General features: G+C 43.8%; 1 protein-coding gene across 1 annotated transcript in view; it reads left to right on the top strand.

Annotated features, from left to right (window-relative positions):
- LATS1 (large tumor suppressor kinase 1) overlaps positions 1–27817 on the top strand; it is a 192912-nt gene that overhangs the window by 131600 nt on the left and 33495 nt on the right. Inside the window, exons 5-6 of the mRNA XM_086927316.1 lie at positions 12644–13226; positions 20708–20890. Coding sequence (XP_086783442.1) covers positions 12644–13226; positions 20708–20890 — 766 coding nt within the window. The remainder of the gene's footprint in view (positions 1–12643; positions 13227–20707; positions 20891–27817) is intronic.

The following is a 27817-nucleotide window of genomic DNA, read 5'->3' on the forward strand; positions in this document are numbered from 1 at the left end:
GACGTCGACCCCAAAAGCCCTGACAGACTCTCGAAAGCCTGAATCAGACTCTCGAAAAAGAGTCTAGGTCCATGAAAGGAGCACTGGCGCCGAAAGTTTTGACGTCCGCAGCTGCATCTAGGGATAACAGCCCAGCGGATCCTTCGAAAAGGACTCCCAGGCAGAGAAAACACACAAAAAGCCTAGGTCATTGAAACACGCCCTCGAAAAAGGAGCACTAGATGCCGAAGGAAAAGGACCCGAAGGCTTCTTCGAAGTCTACGTCAAAGAGATTGTCCGAAACACTCGACGACGAACAGGCCCCCGAGATGTAAAGGAAAAAGAGATGGCTCGAGGGCGAAATGGATAAGCTCCTGCAAAGGAAAAGAGAATTTGACGAGCGGATGAAGAGGTTCACCATCCAGTTGAAGAGCCGCCAAAAACTCCCGAGCTCCAGGAACACCAAGAGGAAGAGGGCCTATACTATTTCGAGGAAGGCGAAGAAGACCAGCGCACGAGGTTGGACTCTCGAACCTCGGTGGAGCAGGATCTGGATTGGCAGGACCTCGATGCCGACAGCCCGGAAGAGGCCGTGGAGACGTACCCTCCGAGGCCTTCGCCGCCAGATGAAATTGAGATCTACAGCATGGTCATCAGGAACGCGGCAACAACTTATGGAGTGAAACTGGAGGAAGAAAAACCAAAAGCCTGCTTCCTCCTAGAGACCCTGGGAGTCAATTCCTCCCCATGGTACCAAGTGTCCTCGACCAGGGGAGAGAGGCATTCAAAGAACCAGCAAGCTGCAGGTCTGTCGCACCCATTACAGAGCAAAAATACAAAAACTTCTCTAAGGATCCTCCCTACATCCAGGGATCCGTCACAGCTGACTCCATCATTGCAGCGCAGCCAGAAAAAGGACCAACGTTCCCACAAACATAGGCCCACCACCTGACAAGGAGAGTAAGAGGATAGAACTCACTGTAAGGAAGATAGAGAGGAATGCAGCAGTACACGGGCGCTTTGCCAACTCTAATGCCCTACTCAACAGGCATACATACCAGCATTGGGACGAGGTCGGACAGCTGCTCAAACACCTCCCTGAGCAATACTAACAAGAGGGCAACACTCCTGGTGGAGGAAGGCAAGAATATAGCCAACTCATGCCTAAAATCAGCCCTGGATGCGGCAGACACGTCCATGCAGGCTCAAGATGATTGGGGTAACAGAGAGAAGGCATGCCTGGCTGAGAATATCAGGCTTCAAGCCGGAAGTACAGAATAACATCCTGAACACCCCCTTCAATGGTAAAACCCTGTTCGGAGCACCAGTGGAGGAGAAACTCACACAACTCAAAAAGGTAAATGAAACTGCAAGGTCTTTGTGGGCCTTGCAATTCAGAGGAATGAGCAGAGGCACACCGACACGGAGGCCAAACGGAAGAGGGGGACACCAGCCGGGAACATCAGATCAGGCATCCAAGCAGGACTACCAGGGCGAGAACCAATCACAGCAGGGCCAGCGAAAATAAACCTGGCAAAACCAGCCTCGGGCCAGCCCTTTCGCGGGATGGCGAATGGACGAGGGCAAACCAGAAGGGGGGCCAGCAACCCACTTCAAAGTGACTCCGCACCACCAACTGTGCCCACCCACACAACACCTCTAGGGGAGGGGCACAACAAAGTCAGCAAAAAAGTGTCACATACAAAAGATCAACAAACATGTAACACCAGTAGGAGTCAGGCTAAAACACTTCTTCCAGGAATGAAAGAAAATAACAACAGACAAATGGATACTGAACATCATACAGTTCGGATACTGCATAGAACTGGAAAAGAAACCACCAAACAGGAAACCGAAAAGAAAAAAACACTCAGCAAAAGAACTAGTGCTACTCACAGAGTAAGTTTAAGAACTCCTCCACAAAGAAGCCATAGAAACAGTACCATTCAAAGAAAGAAAAAAGAGAGTGTACTCTAACTACTTCCTCGTACCAAAGGTGGACTAAACACTAAGACCCATCCTGGACCTACCGTTCCTAAACCAATACATAACACAAAAATTCAATATGACATCTCTTCAAGAAGTCATTCCTCAGATAAGGGACGGAGACTTTATGTCCACCATAGACCTAAAGGACGCCTACCTACACATTTCCATGAACAGACAGCACAAACATCTACTGAGATTTGCCATCAACAAAGCACACTACCAGTTCACCGCCCTGGCCTTCGGACTAAAATCCGCACCAAGGGTCTTCTCCAAGTGACTCGCTGCCGTGGCAGCACACCTGAGGAGGGAAGGGATCCATGTATGCCCCTACCTCGACGACTGGCTCATAAAAGCAAGTTCCTACACACAATTCAAGGAACATGCACAACGGGTCACAAAAACGCTAACGGAACTGGGGTTCTCAATACACTGGGGAAAATCCTCAATGGAACCAGAGCAAGTAAAGTCTTGCTAGGCGCACAGATCAACACCATACAGAGCAAAGTCTTCCCCAGCGAAAAGGGATCACTTGCCCTCCTGAAGGAGACCACTTCAGTACCAGAAGGAACGAGCTCCGACAGTGAGGACAGCAAGCAAGATCATGGAGATGATGGCATCCTGCATACACCTAGTCTCCAATATACGGCTACACATGAGACCATTCCAGGAATGGCTGCAACAACAATGGTCACAAGCTACAGGGAGTTGGGAAGATCTAGTGGTTGTAACGCACGCAGTGCAAGAGGAGATAGCGTGGTGAAACAAGGAGAACCTAACAGAGGGGATGCCTTTGGCACCACAAAACCCAACAGTGACCATCCCCACATACACATCCCGGGACGGATGGGGAGCACACATGAACCAACTCCAGGTGCGGGGCCTGTGGACTCCAACAGATGCGATCAGGCACATCAACTACCTGGAACTAAAGACCGTGCTCCTCACCCTAAAAGCCTTCCAGAAACAACTGTACAGGTAAAGAGTGTTGATACAGACCGACAACACCACAATGATGTTCTACATCAACAAACCGGGAGGAACACAATCAGTCGCACTATCTAGCCTAGCGTAGGACATATGGAGATGGGCCATCCCACTCAAAACAGACCTCCTAGCTATACACCTACCAGGGAAGACAACGTGGAGGCAGACTGGCTCGACAGACATCGGCATTCCATGAGTGGGAGCTCAATGCACAAGAAACACCAAGGCTATTCAAGAAGTGGGGGACTCCGACAATAGACCTATTTGCAACACACCAGAATGCAAAATGCCGATACTTCGCATCCAGGCAACCATGGGAACAATAACAAGGGAATGCCCTATGGATAAGCTGGTCGAAAACATTTGCCTACGCTTTTCCCCCGATACCACTAATGCACAGGGTACTCAGCAAATGCAGAACCACCAACATGACGCTGATTCTGATGTCACCACAGTGGGCCAGGCAGTCATGGTCCTCACAAATAGTGGAGATGGCGCATGGACCGCCTCACAAATTCGGGAAAAGAAAAGACTTACTCTCCATGCAAAACGGAGAGGTACTCCAGCCAGAGAGCCTCTGCTTAGCGGCATGTCTCCTGAAGACATAGAGTTTGCCCATCTGAAACTGCCGGAGAGCACACTGCGGGTGCTACGAGAGGCAAGAAGGCATATCACACGGAGGTGCTATGTGGCAAAATGGAAAAGATTCACACAATAGTGTATTAAGGAGAAACTGCACAAGAAGATGACAAGGGAATCAACGGTGCTAAAATATTTAACGCACCTACTCAAATCAAACCTAAATTCCACCTCGCAGAGGGTACACCTAGCAGCGATAGTAGCCTACACAAGAGGAGAGACAGGAAAGAGCTTCTTTACATCACAAGTAGTAGAAAGATTCCTGGAAGGGGCTAAAAGAATAGCACCACCAAAAAGGATGCCACCGCGGGCATGGAACCCTAATTTAGTCCTAGCAGAGCTTATGAAGGCACCTTTCGAACCCATTCATAAGGCATCACTACAAATGCTCACAAGGAAGACAGCCTTTCTAGTGGCAATCACCTCGCTACGCAGGGTAAGCGAACTGCGAGCGCTAACACTGCAAGAACCCTAAATTCAAATACACAATGATAGGGTGGTAATGAGAACTGACCCACACTTTACGCCAAAGGTGGTCTCAAGTTTTCACATGAACCAGACAATACAAATACCATGCCTCTTTCAGAAACCATCCACAAGCGCAGAGAGGGCACTGCACACTCTGGACGCTAGAAGAGCAGTAATGCATTACATGGAAAGAACTAAAGAGCACAGGAAAACAAAACAGTTATTTGTGTCCTTCGCAAGCAGTTTCCTGGGTAGACCAGTTACAAAGGGCACCATTGCACCATGGATCGCACAAACAATACAATTCTACCACAAGCAGGCAGGTCAAGAACTAACTGCGGGGGCACAAGCCCACTCTACCAAGAAAACGGGAGCAACAATAGCCTTCCTGGCTAACACACCCATTCAAAACATATGCCTGGCGGCAACATGGGCTTCAGTTCACACGTTCACTAAGCACTACTGCGTGGATATACATATGAACAAGGAAGCACAAGTAGGACAGAAAGTGCTTCAACATATATTCAACAACCAACGCTCCTCTTCCCCCCAACCGCCACAAACTTAACAAACCGCTACAAAGTCTATGCACAGCATAGTGAATCCAGAAAGACTCACACTGCAAAGCAAATAGTTTCTTACCTGTCATGGTAGCTTTTTGCTGCTTGAAGATCTTTCTGGATTCACTAGCGTACCCACCCACCTCTGCCAGAAAGATGAGGCAGGAGAAGAAGGTGGAAATACAAGGAATAAACTATAAAAACAGACACTTTAAGAGACAAAGTAAAAAATCATTTACTGTAAGGAAGAACTTGAAAACATTGACACGGATTCACGAACAGAACACAAAAACAAGAAAAAAAGAATCCGAAGATGGCGCCCAAAGGTGGGAGCTTCTGCAGGAAGCGTGCCGACGTCATAGGAAGTACACCAGAAGGTGGGGCATTGACGCCCACCTGGGCTACGAAACATTTTAAAAAAAAGAAAGAAAAGACTACGATTCCAGACCCAACCACTAGACCGCGGAATAATGCACAGCATAGTGAATTCAGAAAGATCTTCAAGCTGCAAAACTACACTGACGGGTAAGAAACTATTCGTTTCCCTGGTGGTGCATCTCCTGTAGGAGAGCAACATTGAGTGAGTTGCGCTTTAGGTACTGAAGCACTCCTCTTTTAATTTTTTCTCACAACCCGTTGACGATCCAAGAAAGGACTCTGAAACTAAGAGTGTTAAGGTGGTAACCATAGACAGTCATTGGCAAAGGTGTAGGGCTAAGACTCCCGGGTGGTTGACTGGGGCATGGCGAGGTGTAACAGGGGTAGCAATGACACTACCCTGGATGCCATCGGGTATTGTATACGACTGTGCCATGTCCCCCAAAACAATAGACAAGGACCGAGATTGGGAACACGGATTGTGGGCAGCTGCCCTATCGGTAGAAGATCACCTTGATGTCTATCAAATAAAACTACATAAACCCCTTTATTGTCCCCTCACCCAGGCTCCCTGCATAACGGACCTGAAATGACCAGCTCCCAAAACTGTACCGATTGCCTGTTGCATCAAAACATAATAACTTAAGTAAGCCGTGGATCCCGCCAAGAAGTCACCGCGATACCCTCTCCCCATAGTAAGAAGAAATGTTACCACATAAAGATTCAACTTTGTAAGAATTTTCATTTCCAAGCATAGCCGGACCCAGTCCACTCTAGAAAGGGGTCAGCGCACCCGCATTCAGTGTCCGTTCTGGCCAAATTGGATAAACATGAAGCAGAGTCTTGGCTGCTCTTGTCGCCCAGTATTGGCTCGTGGTACAGAGAAAGTCACCAGCAGTACCTCGCCTTGCAGCAGGTTACAGCATGGCCACTAGCCGGTCTCATCATGTTCCCTGTCCGGTGTTGCAGCTCCAGAGTGTCATTGTTCGCGGAAGGTGTGTTGTCCAGCCCCCTAACCCCACCACTCTCCAGTCATCTAGCCAGTTCCAGACCTCCTCTGGGGCAGTGAACTACCAGGTTTTACCATCTGCCATGACTCTGATTTGCTGGGAAAATCATGGAGTATTTCTGGTCACATTGTCTCAACTCCTTCTTAACTGTGAGAAAGGATCAACGCAGTTTCTGCACTCCGAGTAAAGTCCGGGAAGAAGGCAAAAGTGGCATTTTCACAGCTTACTGATGATGCACTGCGAGCTGAATGCAAGATGAAGTTTTGATCATGGTAATTAAAGATGGGTGGAATTATGGGTTGCCGTCGCGTGCTAGGAACTCGGTGGCCACACTCAACTGAGAAGTACTTTGAAAGAACAAGTGGCTGCAATTGTTTCAGTATGAGATCATCCACGAACAGGTCAACCGCCGGGTCTTCTTAACATTCAGGGACTCCTATTATGCGGACATTGTTTCTTCAGGAACGTCCCTTGAAATCTTCCAACTTCGCCTCCAGCGTGTAAGTGGCGGCATTCAACGTTTTGAATTGCGATTTTAGGGCCTTAGTGTCTGTCTGTGGGGTGAAAATCGAGTCTTTTGCCTCCTTGACACGGGCCCCTAGATTTCGGCATCCATCAGGGTAACCTCAGTGGAGACTGTAGTATCTATTTTGCCTTTAAAGGCTACATTGATTCCTTGCAACGCCGCAATGATGTCTGTAAGAGTGGGTGCCTCTTCCTTTGGGGAAACTGGATCACTTGAGTGTTTTGGCCATCTGCCTTGGGCAAATTGGTGGAGTCACTTGGCTGGGTATATTTGTACAATTTAGTCTGATGGAGAGTACGAGGTCTCTTGCCGCCAGTCATTGCCAGCGGGTCACTCTGTTCTCCTCCTTGCCACACGTATCAGGGTTGCGAGGATGGGGTACTCCAGCACTCACCGCCGCCTGCCAGACTCTTCCTCTGCAGCCTGTCTGTTTTCCTTTTTCCCATCCCCTGAATGAGTGGAGAGCTCGGGCAATGCGAACGGATTAGTCGAGGAAGCATCTCTCGCTACCTGCGACTGGGTCAAGTACAACACCGCTATCCCAACAGAAGTGCATGCCAAAAAGTAGAGTCACTGGTTGTGCATGTGTTTTGTGGAAAACCATAACATTTTGTATAATTTGAGAAAAATAACGTTTAATTACATTCTAGTGCATAATTAATGAACACATTTCTTTCAATTGTATGCTCCTTTTAAGAACCTGTACACCAATTTAACACAGGCAACCGGCTGCACAGCTAATTTGATGAAGTGTGGCTTACCCCATGAGGATCTGTGGGGAAGGCACTGCCTTTCACTTCATGTCAGAAGGTCTCACTACCAATGGAAGAGAAAGGCAGTGGGCGCCCCAGGTGCCAAAACTGCCACTTCTCTGTAGTCGCACCTCTACAGGGTGCACTTGCTCTGGAATGCGTGCCCCAGTTGCGCAGTACTGTGTAAGGTCCGGTGGGTAGGCGCAGGCAGTTCCACACCTGAAGTAGGGCCCCAGAGGTGGCCACTTACACAGCATTGCCTCAATGGATGTCTAGGCCGGGGTCCGTCACTGGAAAAGTGACGCTGCCGCATCGGGCACTATTAGTCCCACAGGTGTTTTGGCAGCCAAGCTGGCACTGTATTTCTATGGGACTTGTCACAGAGGTGGCGTTGGGTGGACGCTGGTACACCCGCAGGCAGGATAGCAGCTGCGCACCTCTAGGTCAAAGGCTGCGTTCGGAACCCTGCCAGACTTCAAGGTGCACGTTTTTCGATGCAGGTCGACTCCACCACTTTCGCAGTCAGCAAAGGTTTATTCCCTACCTCGGTGCTGTACAGCTGTTCACGAACAATCAGGATCTGTGCGCGGCTGCCCCAGCCTTGTTCGCACTGCTTCGTCGTCAGTTCACTTGAGGCCACAGTGTGGGTAAGAATAATTTCACATCAAACATAAAAAACACAAATCATCCATTGAAGATTTCTTCAGGGCTCAGTGCAAGGGGTCCCCATTTAAAAAAAATATTTTAGCATTTCTCTTTAAGCCAGAGCCTGTACTTTTGTTTAAATAACAGCTGTTGTAGAACATTAGCAATTGCAATTTGTTTCTGCTCAGCCATAGATGTAATGTAAACTTGGTTTGCCCTCCAAAGGAAACTTTTGTCAGTATAATGTACCTGAACGTTTTAGTTTTGAAGGTCAGAATTCACTGTCTGCCCACAGCTCTAAAATATTATGCAAAAAAGGTACATCTCCTATACAACCCAGAGGAAACCTCAAAAGAAATTCTAATGTCCGTTTAGCCTTCATATTTCACTGAAAATATATCAAAAGTTTTGTGGACAGATCATGATTTCTTTTTTTCACAATATTTTATTCAACTGACCACTGCAGGTCATTTGGTGCAAATGTCAGTATAAAATTGTACTACTCAAGGGACCTATAGTAATTGTTTGAGGCACTACAGCCTGCAGCATGGAAGCCCCAGTAGCACCTTTTCAAGGGAATGCACATGTGAAACGCCGTGATTCATTGAGGGGGGGGGGAGACATATTGGTTTTGCCAGTGCTTTTTAAGTTTACCCACAGATACATTTCAGAAGACATGCCTCCACTTCATTCGAGTCTCAATTTGTAGTTTCATATCATGGATAATTATAAATTACTAAATTATTGTACTAATTGATTTGAAGACATCTATTTTACTTTTAGTTATGTACAGAATAGCATATCAGACACATGAATTGCAGTTCTATTCAACTCAAACATGTTCACCTTACACCCAGAAGTTTGAAAATTCACTTGTAATTTTTGCATCATGATAAAAAAGTAAACCGCCAAAAAGGGTTTTGCATTCCATTACATTAATTTTGTTTCACTTGAAAAAATGTTTATTTTTAGAACGAAGCATAATTGCACCAAAGGAATTCCCATAGGGGACAGAGCAGAGCGTGTGGTAGACAAATGCAGGGTTAATAATCTTTGGAAAACCAGGAACTATGAAGGAGTTTCTAGAATTTGGGCTGATCTTGGAGCCAATTTATGCTACATTCCTTCCACTATAATAGTGAAGGGTATAGACCTCCTCAGTCATACTCCTCTAAAACTATTCATGTTCATAATCTTGCTCACTGTGTTCAACGAAGACTCCAATCTGTTGGAATTGTTGATGGTAGAGTGGATAATTATAATTCCGTTTAATAGGTCTTGCTAGAGTCAGCGCATGTGCTGCTCTTGCGAGAAATTTAATAGGTGGTTTAAAAGTGCTACCCAGGCCAGGCCGGTCACCAGCTTGGTATTACGTGCACAAGCGCGACGAGCACAGCACTTTTTCTCGTCGCCCGCGTGCACACAAAACTCGCGTCACCACTCACGTTTTTTTTTTTTTAATTTGATTGCGCAGCGTTACTTTTACGGCCGAGAGGCCAATGCTTGTTCTGAGAGGTTGCAACTCTGGACATTCTTTTTATGTGCCTTGCATGTGGCCCCGTGTCCTGCATGTCCCTTTCTCACTTGTGGAAGTTTACCCAGCAGCACTTGGCATGCTTGGGTTTTTAGAGCAGATTATGTTGATGGTTCCTATCGGAGGAGGGACGTGAGGAGCCCCACGAGTTGTTTGCTGCTGGAAGCAGTTTTTGTCCTGGGCAGTGCCCCCACCCCCTCAGGCTCCTCGCTCCATCACAAAACGCCCGGTCAGAGTTTTACGGTCATTGTATTTACCAAATATTTGCAGCCGAATTAACATGGCTCTGAATGGAATTCGCCGTTTCTATTCTTAATAACACTGAAGGTCACGCCTCCATCTCCATAATTCTTTCTCTAGTTCTTGCGGTCCCATGTGTTTTGCCATCAGTACAGTACAACCAGCCTGGGCTGTGATGTAATTTTTAACGTCTGAATACCCATAATGCACCTGTACAGCAATTGATGTAATGCAGGGTTTTTTTCCACGTACACATGTTTTTTTAAAATCTTCATTTACTTTGACAGCAAGGCTACCCCAAGCATAGTACTTACCATTTTTTTTAAATTGAGAAAAGCACTCTTAGTATGAAATTATTTGAAAATTCGACTTTATTTACCGCTGTGTATACTTGTTGATATGTAGTTTCATAACTCCCATCTTTGCCATATACAGTGTGTGCGCGCCCATGGGGCCGAAAGAGGTTCTGCGTGTGATTCCTTCTCTCGGCTTTACTTTCCAAGTCAGGGGATCACTTTGCAGCCTGAGGTTTTTAGGCCCCTTCTTATAATACAAGTCACAGTAAGCCAGCACTGGCTGAAAGTGTGACGACAAAAGGTAAGGTATATTTGACATTTATGAATATAAAATGAATTATACTAAATAAGCTACGCTATACTCATGCACAGCTGAGCTACACTTTGTTTCCACACTAAGCACTTCTTAAATAGGCCACAAAGAAGTCAAAACTAATCCAGGCTAAAGAAAGCTGCAAATTGCTCCCGAAAGTTGTGCAGTCCTTCCATTTTTCGGGGTTCTTTAGTACTTTATTAGCCGTACGGCATCATGTAAATAGGCATATTTTTAGGTTGCTCTTGTGTGCTTCTCTCCCGCCCCGTGTCTCTCTCTCTCCCTGTCTCGCTGGTTTGTTTCTCCTCCTGGCCAGTGCTCCATGTTGGTCTCTGCCACATGTGCTGCTTTAAGCCCTTTCTTCTCCCACCCAGCTTTTATTTTATACCCACGCCCCCTCCTCCATTGCTCCCCGATTCCTCATGGGCATCTCAATTATTTTGTGCACTTTTTTTTGGAGGGCCAAGCAACAGCAAAGGTCCCACCTAAAAAGGAGCTCCAAAAAGTGCCACCTCAAAAGCATTTCTGCACACATTATTTTTTACTGACTTAGGTAGTATGCATTATCAATTTAATAAAAATTCCATAAAGGAAAATAGCACACACGTCATTTCCTGGGTGCACGCAATTGAGACACATGTGCCCGCCTACAGAATGACATGACTGGCAACAGCTGCCCATTTAGATTTTTGCTGATGTTGCACAGCATTGGTAAACACCACTGGCAAAGCCAAAATGTCAAAAAGGCTTCGCCAATGCTTGTTTTTAAACATCTACTTCATCAGGACATTGACTTTCTTGCATGTGAATAATGGGGCACACTGAATCTGAATGTTTTGTTACACATTACATTTACATACCAACAGGAGAAATGGGATGAAATGAATGGTGCGAGGGGATTCGTACTAATGTTTTTCAACTCCTGGAAATAAGTGAGACTCAAAAACAATTTTAAGCTGTTTCTAAACACTGTGTTTACAAGGTGGGAATGTGGAATGGATAACTCAAATCTTGTTGGGATTTAAGGAAAGGGGATTCACCAGGGGGATAATCATTTTCCATATGGTTTCATAACATGCAAAATAAACTGAACAACTTTTAATTTACTCCAATGCCAAGTGGTCTGTGTGGCAGTCTTAGATTAGACAACAGATAAACTACATGATTATGTTTAGAGGAACTAACTTATATCTGATAAACTATGGCTTTTTTTAGTTACACAATCGTAATTTGTTTCTAACTTTTTGACTTCTCAAAAAGTAAACAAGCATTGGATTAGCCAATAGGTCTCACCTTTGGGACCTTATAAGTGTTTAGTTATCCAGCACAATATCCTTGGTGCAACAGCATTAACTGTTGCATGGCTAAACACGTATAAAGGTCCGAAAGGCGAGACCTATTGTCTATACCAATGCTTGTTCATTTAGTACCTTTGTCCCATATAATGGATTGATTATCAAAACATGGTTTGTAGCATGATTTATAGTTTATTTATTCTTAATTTAATTGGAAGTCATTGTTTGGACTTGTAGACCCGGCCAAATGTGCATGTTTAATCATGTCTTTGATCATCCTGATTTGTTAGTAACCAAGATGCTATAATTTATTAAGCCTTTCCAATCTATGTCTGTGTTTATTTTCTATCTGATCAGAACTTGAATGCCTAGACCTAATACAAAGGATCCCAGGCAAATCACACTTTAAAATCATGAGTCTCTCTCGGTAGGAACTGATTTTTGCCAATCATTCTCGCACATGCAAGCCAAATTCATTCTTTGCTTCTGTAGCACCAAGCACAATGCTTGTCTGGAAATAGAATTATTCCGGATTGTAGCAAATCCTTGAGTTTTGTTACTGCGCCTAATTTAGCATATCATCAGTTACTTTTGTATAATGGTTTAAACTCACAGCACAGATATAAGCCAGTGTGCTCAGTGTTTGCTAGTTTATGACCATCCCACAGCATAGTAAGTAGCACCAATGTACAAGGCAAAGGGTGTTCTTAAATGTTGCCTGGATGTTGATTAAACCTAACCTTGATGACTACAACTGCTTGCTGTCTGCATGTCGTCTTCAGGATGTGAGGTACACAGACTTTCTGGGATGGTAGAGCAGTTTTGCCTAATGATTCACAAAAAAAAAAGCTGAACATATGTTTTATTAGTGTGAAAGTTGTTATAGATGTAGTAGAGATGTTAAATTTCGAAATGCTTTGTGCGCTACAACTGTTTTAGTGTAGTGCATCTAAACACCATCCTTCTGTTTTCTTTACCTTGAGACTGTTTTACTGTTTTTTTTTTGAAGAGCTAACGATTTATTTGTAATCCTAGGTGGGATTATCCCAAGATGCGCAGGATCAGATGAGAAAGATGCTGTGCCAGAAAGAGTCAAACTATATCCGCCTCAGGCGAGCAAAGATGGACAAAACCATGTTTGTAAAAATCAAAACTCTGGGCATTGGGGCATTTGGTGAGGTCTGCCTGGCAAGAAAAACTGATACAAATGCTTTGTATGCAACAAAAACGCTCAGGAAGAAAGATGTGCTTCTGCGAAATCAAGTTGCCCATGTTAAAGCAGAGCGCGACATCCTTGCTGAGGCTGATAATGAGTGGGTAGTCCGTCTGTACTATTCATTCCAAGACAAGGACAACTTGTACTTTGTGATGGACTACATTCCTGGAGGAGACATGATGAGCTTGCTAATAAGAATGGGCATCTTTCCTGAGAATCTGGCACGGTTCTACATTGCTGAGCTCACATGTGCTGTTGAGAGCGTTCATAAAATGGGCTTCATTCACCGGGATATCAAACCTGATAACATTCTGATTGATCGCGATGGCCACATTAAACTGACTGACTTTGGGCTTTGCACAGGATTTCGATGGACTCACGATTCCAAATATTACCAAAGTGGTAAGAAAGGCCAAACTATTATGAAGCTACAATATTCTCCCCCATGGCTTTTTTGGGATGTGAGGGCGGCCGGAGGCGTGCATGCATAAAGTAAATTTTGCTGTGATATTTGGGAAGGGTATAAATAATCTAGATGCCGCATGCAGGATTGGATAATGAAGTGCAGCACTGCTGAGGAGTTTGAGGGAAGAGGAAAAGATATGCAGCCACATTTGTGAGGTATGTAGAACACCCAGAAGGAACATAGAGAGATGAAGAATTCTTTGTGTCCACAAACCGGTAAGGAAAAGAGATACAGCAGACCTCAGAGGAAGGAGGATAATAGGTGTCCGCTTTGTGGAAGAACCTTAAGTGAGGATGTGAAAAGGTGAACCAACTTGGGAGAGGGGAGCTAGACAGAAGAGAGACCTGCAAGAGTGAGTGTGATCCAAGGTAACTGGAAAATCCCATCACACATCATCCTTGTGGGTTTCCCTCCCGCGGTTTCTGACTGCTACATTTAACAGCGAGTTTGTATATGTGTTGCTGTGTACTACTTTCTAGACTTTGAACCTTCAGTACTGCAGTCTGGATATTGCAATGCTCAGAAATCCAAACCCATTTCATTACTCAAAATGTAACTATGCATATAGTCAACCTTTCAAATAAGAAGTGTGCTTTTTCGCATCCACAGAGATCTAATAACAAGATGATTATTTTGCTAACAGTTAATTCTCCTACTACCAATAGTAATATTCGAAAACTGCATTGCCCTTCCTGACTCAATTTCGACGGCCAACATGTTCTGCTTAAACAACTCATACAAATCTGTGTGAACCTTGATTCCAGAGTAGCAGAAGATGTTGTTTCACATATGTAAAAGTTGTTTTTATATTTCATTAGTGCATGCTGGAAAAGTATAAACCACAAATTGGGTTTTAAATGCTTTTTTAACTTTTCGCAGAATCCGCAACCCTATGCTATCCTTTATTCAAGGAATTGTTACACAAAGATTACTCACACAGAAAAATATTGTTGGCATGCAGTAGGACTTTGACTCCTGATTATAGAGTTCCCTGTTCTTGAGAGTTTTTCCAAGAGATACATGCCATTGTTCTGTTGCTAATACAAAGAAATGAGTGGGCAACCCTATCTTGTTCCTTTTTTTTTTTAGAGCCAAGCGTTCTGACATGCAATCATCTAATTCATCTGTAACCAGATGGTTAGCGTACTATAGATTCACCCAATATAGACATACAGCTCTCACTACCTGCTGGTATTCCCTTATTTAGATGTTCTTCACATGTTTTTTGGTATCAAGAAGCCTAATATTGCATTAGCATTCTGTTGGTCTTTTTTCAGGCTTGCTTCATTGGCTAGCGTTCTCACCTAGTGTTAGAACAGTTTTTGGTAAAAGTCAAAGAACATTGATTTCTCTTTTTTTTTGTTCTTGCACCTTGGTCCTTCTTCACTGCTGTATCCCTTTCCCATTTTTCCCATTTTCTAGAACATGCCAGTACTATTCTCACCATGTAGCTCTTGCTATGTTGATATTGTATTCAAGGCCCATATTCAGACTTCCCCAGGCATTCCCCAGTTTCAACAGGAACATTTCTATTTGACCACAGTTGTCATTACACGTATATACTCGTAAACATTGCCTAAATTGTACACCTTGAACTTATCTGATATTAGCCTTCCGATTTCACAGCACTGTCTTTTTTTTTTTGTTATGCTCTCGATCATTATGAAAAGCATTGCCCTAAATGCTTCCAATATGTCTTTGTCATTTACTTAATTGTGGTTGAGTTCAAATAATTATTTAATACCGTTCCTGAGTTCGACTGCCAATGTTTTCTTAGGGGAGTCAATCAACCTACAATGTTTATAGTGGGCCTTGAGGTACTTGGCACATATTGTGCAGTGTCAGCAGTACTTGCTCTTGACTGGAGCGATACCTGTCCAGGTGTTCTACCTCTGATATATGGAGATGTTTGCCATTTATATGGAAGTAGTAGGGATATCCCATTTCTTTTTACTTCCGCTCAATTTAAACCTATAAGGGCTAATGATACTTACCAGTGCCTTCAAAAACTTATTGTGTGCTTTACAATTCCGTGCTGTCCTTTCAATCCTCATGTAAAGTACACAATTAAAGACATTCCTTTATTAAAATGTTTTCAGTTTGTTGTGAAAAAGTAGCCATCTTCATGAAAAAGGTGGTGACATATTTAGGGTTGAATGCCATAAGAAGGGTCAGCTAAAGGGTGGGGAGGGGGGGGGGGGGGGGGTCCTCATGTATGCTTAAGAAATATTATAATAATTAAGCAACTTGTTATTGCTTTCCAAATAGTGACTCTCTCATCTGACCTCCTCCTTTACTTTTGAGCTTCATATTCTCCAAGTGGAACACAATCTTTGCATTCCTCCTCTTCTTAAATGATCTAATTCCCTATCTTTTAATAACACATCACTGCTTCTTAACATCTATCTAATGAAATCAACCCCCTCCCAAATTGCCCGCTGGGTTCAATCTAAATGAAGACCACTTTACTCCTTCCTAATAGATAGTTGGTAAGGCAGAAACATGTTTATCAAAGACTTCAAAACACAAAAAGTGGATTTTCGTACCAAGGCTCTATTATTGGAAGCTCCCAATAAAGCACCACTCAGAATACAGCCAGTGCACGCTTTGAGAGGGCTTCCAGTAAGACCCAAAGAGCCACTTTTCTAAAGTCTCTTAAAATCTTTTACTCTACAAACTCTGCTTGTGCTGTCGTCTTGGGAGAAGAGCCCTGTAATCACAGCACAGTAGTCGCTACAAGGGTGCCAATTTCTGTTAAATCCCTGTTGTCAATGCCCTCACTCCTTGAGCCTCTCTGCTTGTTGGCAGGGTCAAATACTTAGGAGAAGTGGAATTGTGATTGTGATATATACCTCTTCCTTTCTTTTGATTGTTACCCACATTGCGTATCTTCAAGATATTTACACTATATTGCTTAATAGCAATCTTTCAGTAATAGCACAGTGAAAACGTCTTGGTCGACTTGGCTTAGTGTGACTGAGCCAAACTAAACGACTGTTAATAAATCAAGCCAAGTCATCTTTTTTGGTTCTAGTTTGTTGCTGTACAGATGAATTGAGAGTAGATTTGGATATTTTGCTTTTAAGAAAAAGCTGCCTCCATAAATTAATAAAATATAATGGCTGTCTAAAAGGTGCACAAATATAAAAATTGTAATAGCGCTGCCTAGACTAAAAACAAGAATGTATATTGAGTAACTTTGGATTTAGGAGACAGCCAGGTCTTTCAAGCCTTGCAGAACACCGTCAGTGTGTCCTGCAGCCTTAAATACAAAGTCAGTGAATTCCTGGTCTTAGCTAGCACCACTGAAAATGATCGACTTCCTGTCAGAGTTTGGTGAATTCTAGGAATTCCTGAGACGTCCGCTGATCTCAGGCCACAGGTAGGAAAATTGTGGTGAATTTATCTTGAAGATATCAAGGACCCATAGGTCTTCAATAAGTAATAAGTGCCTGTTGTTAGCAGTAGGGACATTGGTCTCATGTCATTGTGTACCCATGTACTTACGCTGGCCACACTTTATATCAAGGAATGACAAATACATTGCTCTCATCTAAGATTTCATGCTTACATGGTTTAATGGATTATTAATGTTTCATTCAGTCAGAAAGTATTTTATGTTGTTCAGTTGAAGGTGAAATGTTGGATGATCTTTATTTGTAGTTTATATCCAAAGCTCTCAACAGTTGCAAATCAAATACAGTTTGGATGGGCCACATTGGCCCACCGTTGGCTAGAGGAGTGCATGGTCTTCCTTTGATTTTACAGGTACATATATTTAATTCTCACAGAAAACTTTTTATGTAAGCAACCTGAAAAGGACCCATTTCATTGTTCTTTCGTGACTGGCTATGGAAATGTGGTTTTGGACACTGAGAAGCATCACCTGTTTCAGTGCTGCTCATCTGTGTAGAAGTTAACATTTATAGGCAGATGCCAAACCAGCCTGTTTTTGCTATGTTCATTAGAAAAGGAGTAGAAACAGAGCTGTTACTGCCTTCGATTGGATCTCTTTGCCTCCAAGTATCCCCACTCCTCATTCTGTATCATCATTGAGTATTCTACCTATCATGTGTCCTTCAAAAACATTTCATTTTAAAAATCAATATATTTATGTGCTTGTCACATTAGCATACAGATGTAGTGAGCTTTAGTCTTTGAGGGCTGAGGTAGCAAATGTGGAATTTCACAAATGTTTCTTGAAGCCTCTCCTTTTTTCTGAAGGTTTAGTGTACTTTTTACATGTTGTGGAATTAATTATCTTGCTGGCTAATTCACAATGTTCCAGCAGATTGTTCATTCTAGGGCTTCCGTTCAATGCAATCTCTTAGTACATTAGTTTGTGGTTGTTCAATTGTGCACAAGGCACAGTTGGCAGTTGAGGAACATGTTACTAATGAGTGAATCTTTAAAGCAGATAGTTAGATTTTGTACCAAATCTTCAGTGAACAGGCTGGCACACAGCGTGTATGTGTCACTCTGTTTTATTTTGAGGGGGTGGTTGGAAAGCCAGGGTACGTAACTTATTACACACCAGTCAGTTATTGACATAGTATGCTGCAGACATATGAAGAAAGGGGTAGTGTTGTGCATAGTGAGTTAAGTATATTATTGTACATTTTATCGTTCGTTTGTATACTTTATTTCGGTCAAGAGACCATTAAAGTAAATGTGAAGTAATCATACAGTACATTAAAACAACCATTATAAATATATATCTTCAAGTATGCCCCATTGAATATCTCAAAAGCGATATACAGTATAAATACTATCCAGTTAAAAAGAGAAAAAAATGTACTGTACTAGAAGTATGCCAAACTGTACAGTCTGTTTGCTCAGTGGAGTCCTTGGTTTCATGTACCATTGTTCACCACGACCGATAAAATCTAATGTCTTCTGATGCCCAGGGAAAATCTGCGAGATGGAGGTATTCACTGTAGTAAGAGTACTAAAAATTGGGGTTCGCTGTTTTCACAAATTGAAAATCGACTAAAACCCTGCTTAAACAGGATTACTTTTAAGATAAAAATTAATATGGAACAAGTCACAAATAAAAGTAGGCCGGATTCAGTCTGTGTATTAGTTTCCAGCAGTGACTTACACACACACACCACATAAAAGTTAAAAAGCGTGACACAGCATATACTGTTGGCATTTGGGTATTCTATTTCAGAAGCCTGAATACATCTTCACAGCACCTGGACCCTAAGTTTTTGCTTAATTTAATTAACCATTTTTGCCTTGCGTTTTAATTGCCTGGACAAAAGCAAAATACATGGAGTTCTGTCTCTGCCTCGGTACTACAGGCGGAACACCCTAAAAGGGAGGTGCAGGCTCACTTATTAGAAAATACATGCAATGGGAAGGACCCATGCGTAAATTGTACATATAGTTTCCTGGCTAGTGCCGGTTGTATTTCGTCCAGACAAGGCTCTAAGTTATATTAGTCCTTGATTTGTTTTATAAAATTAGCCTTTAGAGAGCCTATAGTTGAGTTCTCATGTGGTTGGACAAGTTTACGCCCCCCCCCCCTCATCCCATAGCTCCTGACCAGTTCTTTTCTCGTTATTGCAGGACATGCTACCTCTGGATTGGTCCATAGACCTATTCTACCTATACTACTGAGTGCTTCCCTAATATGGACAAACCACACCAAATTCCCTGTACCCGGACGCCTCAATACCTCCTTTAGCTCTGACCATTATTTGGCCAGTTCCGGCGTCACCCATAGTAGATCCCAAAATGTTAGGGCTCTACAGCCAATTTTCTCTGTGATCGGCCTCCTCCCCAAGTCCAAGCACAGTGGGGAGCTGTGGGAGAGACCAAATAGCTTCTTAATGAAGTTGTGCTCAGGCTTAGTGATGTTTCTTAAAAGACAGGGACCTCAAAGTTCAGCCTCTTTCAATACAGCACTCCTTGGTTGCATTTTATAGATCTCCATGTTCGAGGCATGTGGGCTGCTGAATTCATATCTGTGCATAGATCGCCGCCTAGTGTTGGGTCCGGATGATTGCACATTGTTGTCCTGGAAGAGTCTTCGAAGTATCACAAGATAGGTGGCTCCTCCCTTGGACTACAGTGCGCATGGGCATCCTCTCCATCCTCAGATAGTTTTTTTCCGCCATTGGGTTCGGATGTAATTTCTTAACTCGGAGTTCGGAATCGATTAAAAACTTTCTAAAAGGCCAAAAGGCCTTCGCGGTCGTCGGTATTGTTATTCGATCGGTGCCGACAACTTTATTCCTGTTGTTTTCTACTCAGGACGTCGAATCGGGCCGCGTGGCCTTTTTCTACACAGAGGGACCGATCGTCGATGGAACGAAGTCCATTCCAAAGATGCCCCAACTGTAACTCGAAATATCCACACACAGATAATCATCCTGTGTGTAACAAGTGTTTATCTCCAGAACACAATGAAGCCGACTGCTTAGCTTGTGCACAATTTTAATCAAAGAAGACACTTCGGATTCGAAGAGCAGCGAGGCAAACGATGCAGAAGCAAGCGCCTGACCCGGAAAATATCTTTGAAGACGACAAAGAGGTCGTCGAAGCTGAAGACTCCGATCAGCAGTCGGAGCAGGGGTCAGAACATGACTCCAACTACTACGTCGACGAAGAAGAAGACCTCGTCGAGGTAGGGGACGACGATCCAGGCATCGGAGCCTGGATGTCAATATTGGGGGGCAATTCTTTCCTCAAGGGGTAACTAAAGCACTTTCCCAATAACCTTGTTTGAACACCTTCCCGTTGTACAGTTTTAATTTAGGGACTTGAAGCTTCTAATGTTCCTAATACACCGGCTTGTGCAAGAGAATTGGGGGAACTTGTATGCAAGCCCGTTAAATTATCACTTTGGTTCAGACTCTTGACCATATACCCATCCAATCTACCTTCCTTGTCCTTACTCCTTGGTTTTATTTCGGGATGCGTCTCCGCTACTTCCACCCCTGCCCCATGTGGGGTACTCAGACCACGCCTCCCACTGATTGATATATCCAACTCCATGGGAGCCCCTTGGTAGGTGATCACCTGGTCAGGGTTATGTTTTAGTGTATACATTTTCCAGTGAGTACCAATTCCTATGATTGGACTCATACCAAGAGCATAACCCCGATTAGAGCTAGCCATGATAATTTAGTTGTTCCTGTGTTCTGTTTTATTTCAATAGTTAAAATGTAAGTCCAACATACTTTTACATCACGTTTTAGCAAACTGCTAAAGAGTAATGTTCTTAGAGATTACATTTACTCTGGTATGGGGAGTTCAGCATGTAAATCTACTCTGAACTAGCTGTTCAGAGTGTACACATTCAGGGTTCAAAAACACAAAGGAAATGGAAGATTTAATTAGGTATGTTGGAGGTTGTAATTATATATATATATATTGAGTATTTAAGAGGTTCTTTCTTTTTCTCCAGGTGACCATCCTCGACAAGACAGCATGGATTTCAGTAACGAATGGGGAGACCCTTCTAGCTGTCGCTGTGGAGACCGGCTTAAGCCACTTGAGCGGAGGGCCGCACGCCAGCATCAACGCTGCCTGGCTCATTCATTGGTTGGGACACCAAACTATATTGCCCCAGAAGTATTATTACGGACAGGTAAGTGTTTTGTATAAATCAACATTACGCCACTGTACTGTTTAATTGAGCATGTCTCACATCTTGCAGTTGAAGATGACGGATGGAAGCAGTTGAGGTCATTCACTAATCTAGAAGTAGGATACTGCCTTGAGACATTGTCAGTTAACATTTACATTTTTAGGTCTAGCCTAGCGCAGCGCGCATGGGCTGCTCTGCGAGGCTTCTTGTAACTACTCTGTGTGGGTCTGACTTCCCCCACGCATTGGGTTGGCTTTTTCGTGTGTTATTTTGTAATCATAGCCTGCAAATGGCTAAAGGTGGATGCATGTCCCATCTCTTTTCAAAAGGTTCACTCCCACAGCGTTTTTGCCGGCGGGAGCGAGCAGCAGGGTGGCAGCTGCAGTGCCTTTTGTCTCCCCTGCACCACTTCCCTGTGTCTCCCCTGCACCACTCCCCTTTGTCTCCCTGTGCCCGCCCCCACCACTCCTCTTCAGCTGCTTGTTTATTTATCTGGTGCTTCGCAGCCCTGGAAGGACACCTACTCCTTCATTATCTTCCAGGGCACCCTTTTCTCACTACATTTTTGTCCGTAATGGATTCAAACAGCTGCCCATCTAAACTGTGGAGTTTACCAACCTCAATTCATATGTTAAACTGGCAATTCAGTCCTGGTAACGTAAGTAGAGCATTTGGTGAATACAGATCAGGGTGGCACAAAAAAAATTAATTTGGGACAAGTAATTCATGCAATCCAAACATTTATCTTGTGTTGCAGAATTGTTATACCTAAATATGGGGAAAATGCGAAACTTGTTAAATAGCTCAAGCCATTACAAAATGTTTCACCTCCTTCAGCGTGTGTGTGTTTTGAAACCTAAGCCAACTGCTGCTGAGCGAAAGGCGGGAAACTATGGGCTTCATAAGGAAAGAATGCGGTGTTCCTGGAGCGATCGTAATGTGTGCAATTCAGACTGGAAACATTCCTAAACGGCCTCCGTGCCTGCCACATCTGAAAGGTTTGCTACATAAAAACGGATACCGTTGCCATGTTTCTTTTCTAATTTATTTATTTAATGTTTTATATAGCGCAAACCAGACCCAGAAAGTAGGTGTCCGAGTGCTTTACAGTTCAAAACACCTTCGATATCAGCAGATATCCAATTCTTTCACATCACAAACATGTCTATGTATTCAGTAACGTTGGCATATATTTAGCCCTACACAATACATATATAGTGCAGAATAATAGAGTTCAATAGATTACAATCAAGATTGTTCTGTCATACTTGAATTTACAATAGTATTATTCTTGAGTTCTTCTATATCCAAGCTGGTTATAGTATTGTTATGTTAAGAACACATTGTTCGTTATGGGAGAAATTTACCCATCAGAAAGGACTTAGTCTCCTTGTTGAATCGTGGCGTATATGTGATTCTGCTGATATACGGTGGGAGCAAATTCCAAATCCTTGGTGCAGTTCCTGTGAACGCTCTATCGTAAGTTTTTTTCTTATGTAATAATGCTGGTTTCACTAGAAAATCTTCCGCTCCTCATGATGGTCTAGTTCCTCCAGAGAGCGTAATTGTATGGGCTAAGTAGAGTGGAGTTTTGTGGTGGATTACCATGTGTGTCATGCATGCAATCTTTAGTTCTATTCTTGCCTCGTATGGTAGCCAGTTGATTGCTTTCAGATGTGGAGTGATGTGGTCATATTTATTTGTTCCAGTTAGATGTCTGATTGCTCCTTTGAGACAGGCTTTTAGGGGAGCTGTTGCGATCTTAGGGAGACCTGATAGAGTTGCTCATCCATATTTAATTCTTGATATGACCATTGCCTTTACAGCCATTTTCAGATCCCCGGGCACAATGAGTGGCTTCAGTTTTCTGAGGTAATTCAGATGAAAACTAGCGTTTTTTGCCATTGTGTTGATGTGTGCTCGCATGTTTGAATCTTTGTCCAGTGTAATACCAAGGGATTTGGTTGAGTCAACTATCAACGGGGTACAGTTTAGAGCTGTGATCAACTTGGTCCATTCTTTAATCTTACTTGAGCTTTTAGGAGGGGGGATCAAAAGGAATTCAGTTTTCTGTGAGTTGAGCTTAAGATGATTGTCAGCTAGCCATTCCACAGTTTTCTTGAGTGCTTGGTTCATGGTTTTTATCTCCTCCAGAGATGCTATCTTCATATCTTCACCGAAGACCCCCACACAGCCAAAGCCAATCTCCACAGAGGAATGAAGGCCGTCGCCGACTGGATGAAGGACAGCAGACTGAGCTGAATTCAGACAAGACGGAGGTCCTCATCCTCTGACCCACCCCATCAGCCTGGGACGACTCCTGGTGGCCCACATCGCTAAGCACCGTCCCGGAACCCACCGACCACGCACGCAACCTGGGGGTCATCCTCAACTCCGCCCTCTCCATGACCAAGCAAGTCAACGCCGTCTCCTCGTCCTGCTTCAACACCCTCCAAATTCTCCGCAGGATCTTCAAATGGATCCCACAACACGAGAAAAACCGTTACCCAGGCCCTCGTCACCAGCAGACTCGACTACGGGAACGCCCTCTACTCAGGAACAACAATTAAGCTCCTAAGACGACTACAACGAATCCAGAACGCCTCGGCACGACTGATCCTCGACGTCCCCCAACGCAGCCACATCACACCCCATCTGAGATACCTACACTGGCTCCCCGTCAACAAGAGGATCACCTTTAAACTCCTCATCCACGCACACAAAGCGCTACACAACGCCGGACCTACACACCGCAACGACCGACTCAGCTTCCACACCCCCACCCGCAGCCTCCGCTCTGCCAGCCTCGCCCTCGCCTCAGTTCCTCGTATCCGGAAAACCACCGCCGGCAGCAGATTCTTCTTCTACCTCTCCGCCAAGACCTGGAACACTCTCCCTACCAGCCTACGTCAGACCCAGGACCTGCTGGCCTTCTCAAGACCGGGCTCTTGATTTATAGCAGTCGTCGCCCAGAGCCCCCCCCCCAGATCAAAGAGTTTCCTCGGTCTGTTCTTCGCGTTTTCAAGTTAATTTCTAAAAAAAAATCTTTTTTTGATTTACGTACGCTTTTATTGTAGGTTTTCCTGGTCATTCTTAGAAGTTGTAAGTGGGGGGACGACGGAGTTTGTCTCCATCTTCGCTCTGTTATTCTGAGTTCACATCTTTCTTGGTTAAGTGATCCGTTGAACCATGAGTTTTTTTATCTTTGATCTGTATTCTTTTAAGTTTTAGGGGGGGCAACATCGTCAATTATTTTAGATATAGTACGATTGTAGTGGTCTGTAAGCTCGCTAACGTCCGATAGATCAGAAGGGGGTTGAAGTTTATTCTCTACCTGCATTGTTAGAGTCTCCAAATTCAGGTTTCTCGTCTCTCTCATCCACTGTTTGGGTTTAATTGGTTGCAAGATAGTTTTCTTTTTTTTTGGCTGGTATGTGGAAAGTAAGGATGTGGTGATCAGACCAGTTGCACGGAACGATTGAAATTGCTTGGATCGTATATTCTTTGGAGATGATCCAGTCTATTGTAGCTCCTTTGGAGTGTGTTGGTAGGACACATGCTTGTACTAGTGATTGGTCTGCTGGAAATTCTTTAAGAATGTTGATCTGATTATCTTGGATGTCGTTCCAGCGAAGATTGAAGTCTCCTAGGAAAATATCATTGGAGTGAGGTTCTGAGTTAGTTGTAATAATTATAGTAGATGGTCTATAAAAGATAGGTTTTTACCTGGGGGGCGATAGAATGTGTGTAGTTTGTAAACTTGGTTGTCTGTGAATCGTGCTGTGAGTCCCAGGTATTCACATGAATCTATAGGGTCTGAGATGACTTTAGAGATGGTGATAATAGATCGGTGGATATGGCCACTCCTGCTGGTCCATTTTGGTTTTCCCTGCCTGCCTCTACCCAGTGCGTGCATGCACCCCGCTGCAGGTTGTACCTACATTCAGAATGGCAACACATATGCTGGCGGGGGGCTGTGCATACCGGCGCAGCAACAGATTGGCAGAAATATCTAAAGGCACACAGATGAAGGTGCGCGACTTCCACCACTTTTTAACAGGTATAGGAGTTAAGGAGCTGTGATGGGATGATGAAGGGCGCAGAGCGCAGGCTTTTAAACGATCACTCTCATGACTTCACTTTCAGAACACAGCTGATCTATTGGTCACAGTGATGGGGTGTATCTCAGGGTGCTAGGTGTGCGCCCTGGTGTTTGTTGGCAGCCACCTCATCTGCAGTCCAGCCGAGCTGCCACAGCTGCCTTCCTGTTAGGTAGCAGTGCTTTCTTTTTTCAGTGCTGCTACCCAGTGCAGCTTACGTTTTCGAGCTCCCTCTTTCTATTTTTTCTGGGTATTTTCTTATCTTCTGCTCTTAGAAATGCCTGAACAACAAGCGGAAGCCCGCGCCTCCCCCCCACCTGGTCCGCACTCTTTAAAACTGCAGAAAGCCTTCCCTGGTGGAATAGGAACACTGTTTAAACATTGCAGTTTGCCCAGGCACGTTACCCAACCCCTGCCATCTGTAAAGCGTGAAAGGGAGTAACTTCTTCATAGCTTCACTCGGGCTGCCAGTCTCGACAGCCCAAATCACACTGCTGTCTCTGTTGCAACCCTCAGGACTGCTCCAAAGGTCATGCAGCTGGTATGTTGAAAAGTATGGGGATGCCACAGCAATGCCCGACCCTGCACCGTTCAAGTGCCGAATAACTCCAAAGGGCAGGAAGGTGTAAATTACTGCCCCCAATTCCAGCATTCTGTATGTTCTTGAGCACAAACCAGATGTCGTGTCTTCACCCCCTACCCCAGCATTGCCTTGCCCTAGAACCGTTTATGGTCGGGCATGCAGAGCACACAGGCTCAGGACAAGGCTACTCTCATCAAACCCTTTTGCATAGTTTTATAAGGCAGGCTTCAGACCTGTGCAGCTACACTTGAAGACTCATTTGACGGTGACAATTTGTGGTGATCCGAAATTGAACATAAACTAAAGCAAGCAGCAGTAAAGTCCTATTTTTAATTGCCATTTGCTCCATATTGAAACGCATAACGTGAGTTTCGTGTACAGAATAGCGAGATAGATCAGTAGCGAATGGTGCCTGCATGTGGCGTAATTTCATTCATATACTGTATATTTTTGATTAGAAGGGAGCACCCAGAGCTATTACCCGCGAAAAAGAGGCTGTGTTTCACCCAGCATGCCATAAAAAATAAGGATTTCTTGAAAACAGGAAAGCAGCCCCATAAAACCGTGAGCATGTGTGATGACACAATTTTGAGTCTGTCTGTATGTTTTATTTTTTGGTGCAGCCATGTTTACACTTTCAGTGCCTGATAGTCTGTCTTCTTGGGGCGTCTTAGGCGTAACGTCTATGCAACTGCTTTCTAAGTGCATGTCAATGAATGCCTACCACATCTCAGCGCTGCTCTAAGCACAAAGCTTCTGTGTTCAAGAACAATAGATGTTGTAGTACCCAGTATAATGTGCTGTATTGCTAAATACTTATAAGGTCTCAAATGTGAGACCTGTTGGCTATTCCAATGCTTGTTCTCATATGGGGGTTGCTCCCTTATTGAAAACTTCAGGAGCCAGACACATTTTCAATTAAACATCATAAACACAAGTAATTGTCTCCTCCTTTGGAATGCCAAGGAATAGTCCATGCACCCTCGATGCTAATCACTGGAAAATGGTGCAGTTGCATGCAGCTATACATATCGCTGTTTATAATAATAAATGCTTAATGGAAGAGTATGAATTCCTTCGATTTCTCTATACACTTAATGAGAGATTATCAATTATGCCCAGTTACCACTGTTATACTAATTTGAGGTGGATGGAGAACAGTTCAAAGTTTCATAAATAAAAAACAAAGTTAATATGTTGTTGCCTCACTTGTGGCCCAAGTGGCATGCTTTCTAGCTGTTATGGCATGTACCGACCTTTAACCCAGTTGTTTTCTTGTGAAGACAATATCTGGCAATATGTAACCTCTTTTTCCTCCCCTTGTCAGTAAAAGGTTAGCTTTCCCTTCTAAGATCATCATAATTATTAGATGCTGCAATATTACTGTTGGATCCAACTGGATCCGAGGGTACTCTTCTGAATTTCCAAATATATCATAAAAGAAAAAATTATGTTCACCTCTATTTTTCTGTGAGAGTCTTCGTGTAGAGGCTGCTCAGCAGATGAGTTACTCTTTTAAGGCCACCATTAATCCAGCACCTCAGTCACCTGCACACCCCAGTCCCTCATTTTATGTTCCACTGTTTAATTTGGTATTCCGTTTTCTAAAACCAATCCTTGTACCCTTTTTTCTGTAGTTTTTTTAATCACATTACAAAGGAGATTTCTTTACTACAAATGTGATTCTCAATCTTTCACTTAAAATGTGTAACTATTATGATGGGAACATTGGAGGGTAGGTGAATGTTCCACATGTCTTTTTTACTTGTAAATTAATCATTTCATGGACAGGTGTCCACTGCAGAGCATGATGGCCTTCAAGCTTTTGATTGTAAGACAGCATAGACTGTCTCTGGCCACAAAATGTCTTTGCTTCTCCCGGAGGTCCACCTTCTTACATAGGCTTAGCTGCATTCTCCCTACTAAGAGGCTGCTTCTCTAAATCTATGGCAGTAGGTGATTAAGGCATGGCTGATCAATGTTTGTTCCCTCCAGAAGCGGTACAAAAGGGGGTGGTGATGGACGGAGCATCTGAATCAATCAACCACTCACACCCAGTCAAAAGATCTGGGTTTAATCCATCACCGTTCTTTAGCCCACTCTGCCACCCCAGTTCAGACATGGCTATATGCAAATCAGTCTGACCCTGTGCCTCATGGGAACAGTCCAGCCCGAACTGCCAAGCCATGTCTTCCCTGGACCGTAAACAAGCTTCCGAGGACCGGTTTCTAGAAGCATGCAGTA

This window comes from Lissotriton vulgaris, chromosome 6 (assembly GCF_964263255.1).
Source record: "Lissotriton vulgaris chromosome 6, aLisVul1.2, whole genome shotgun sequence".
Lineage (NCBI taxonomy): Eukaryota > Metazoa > Chordata > Amphibia > Caudata > Salamandridae > Lissotriton > Lissotriton vulgaris.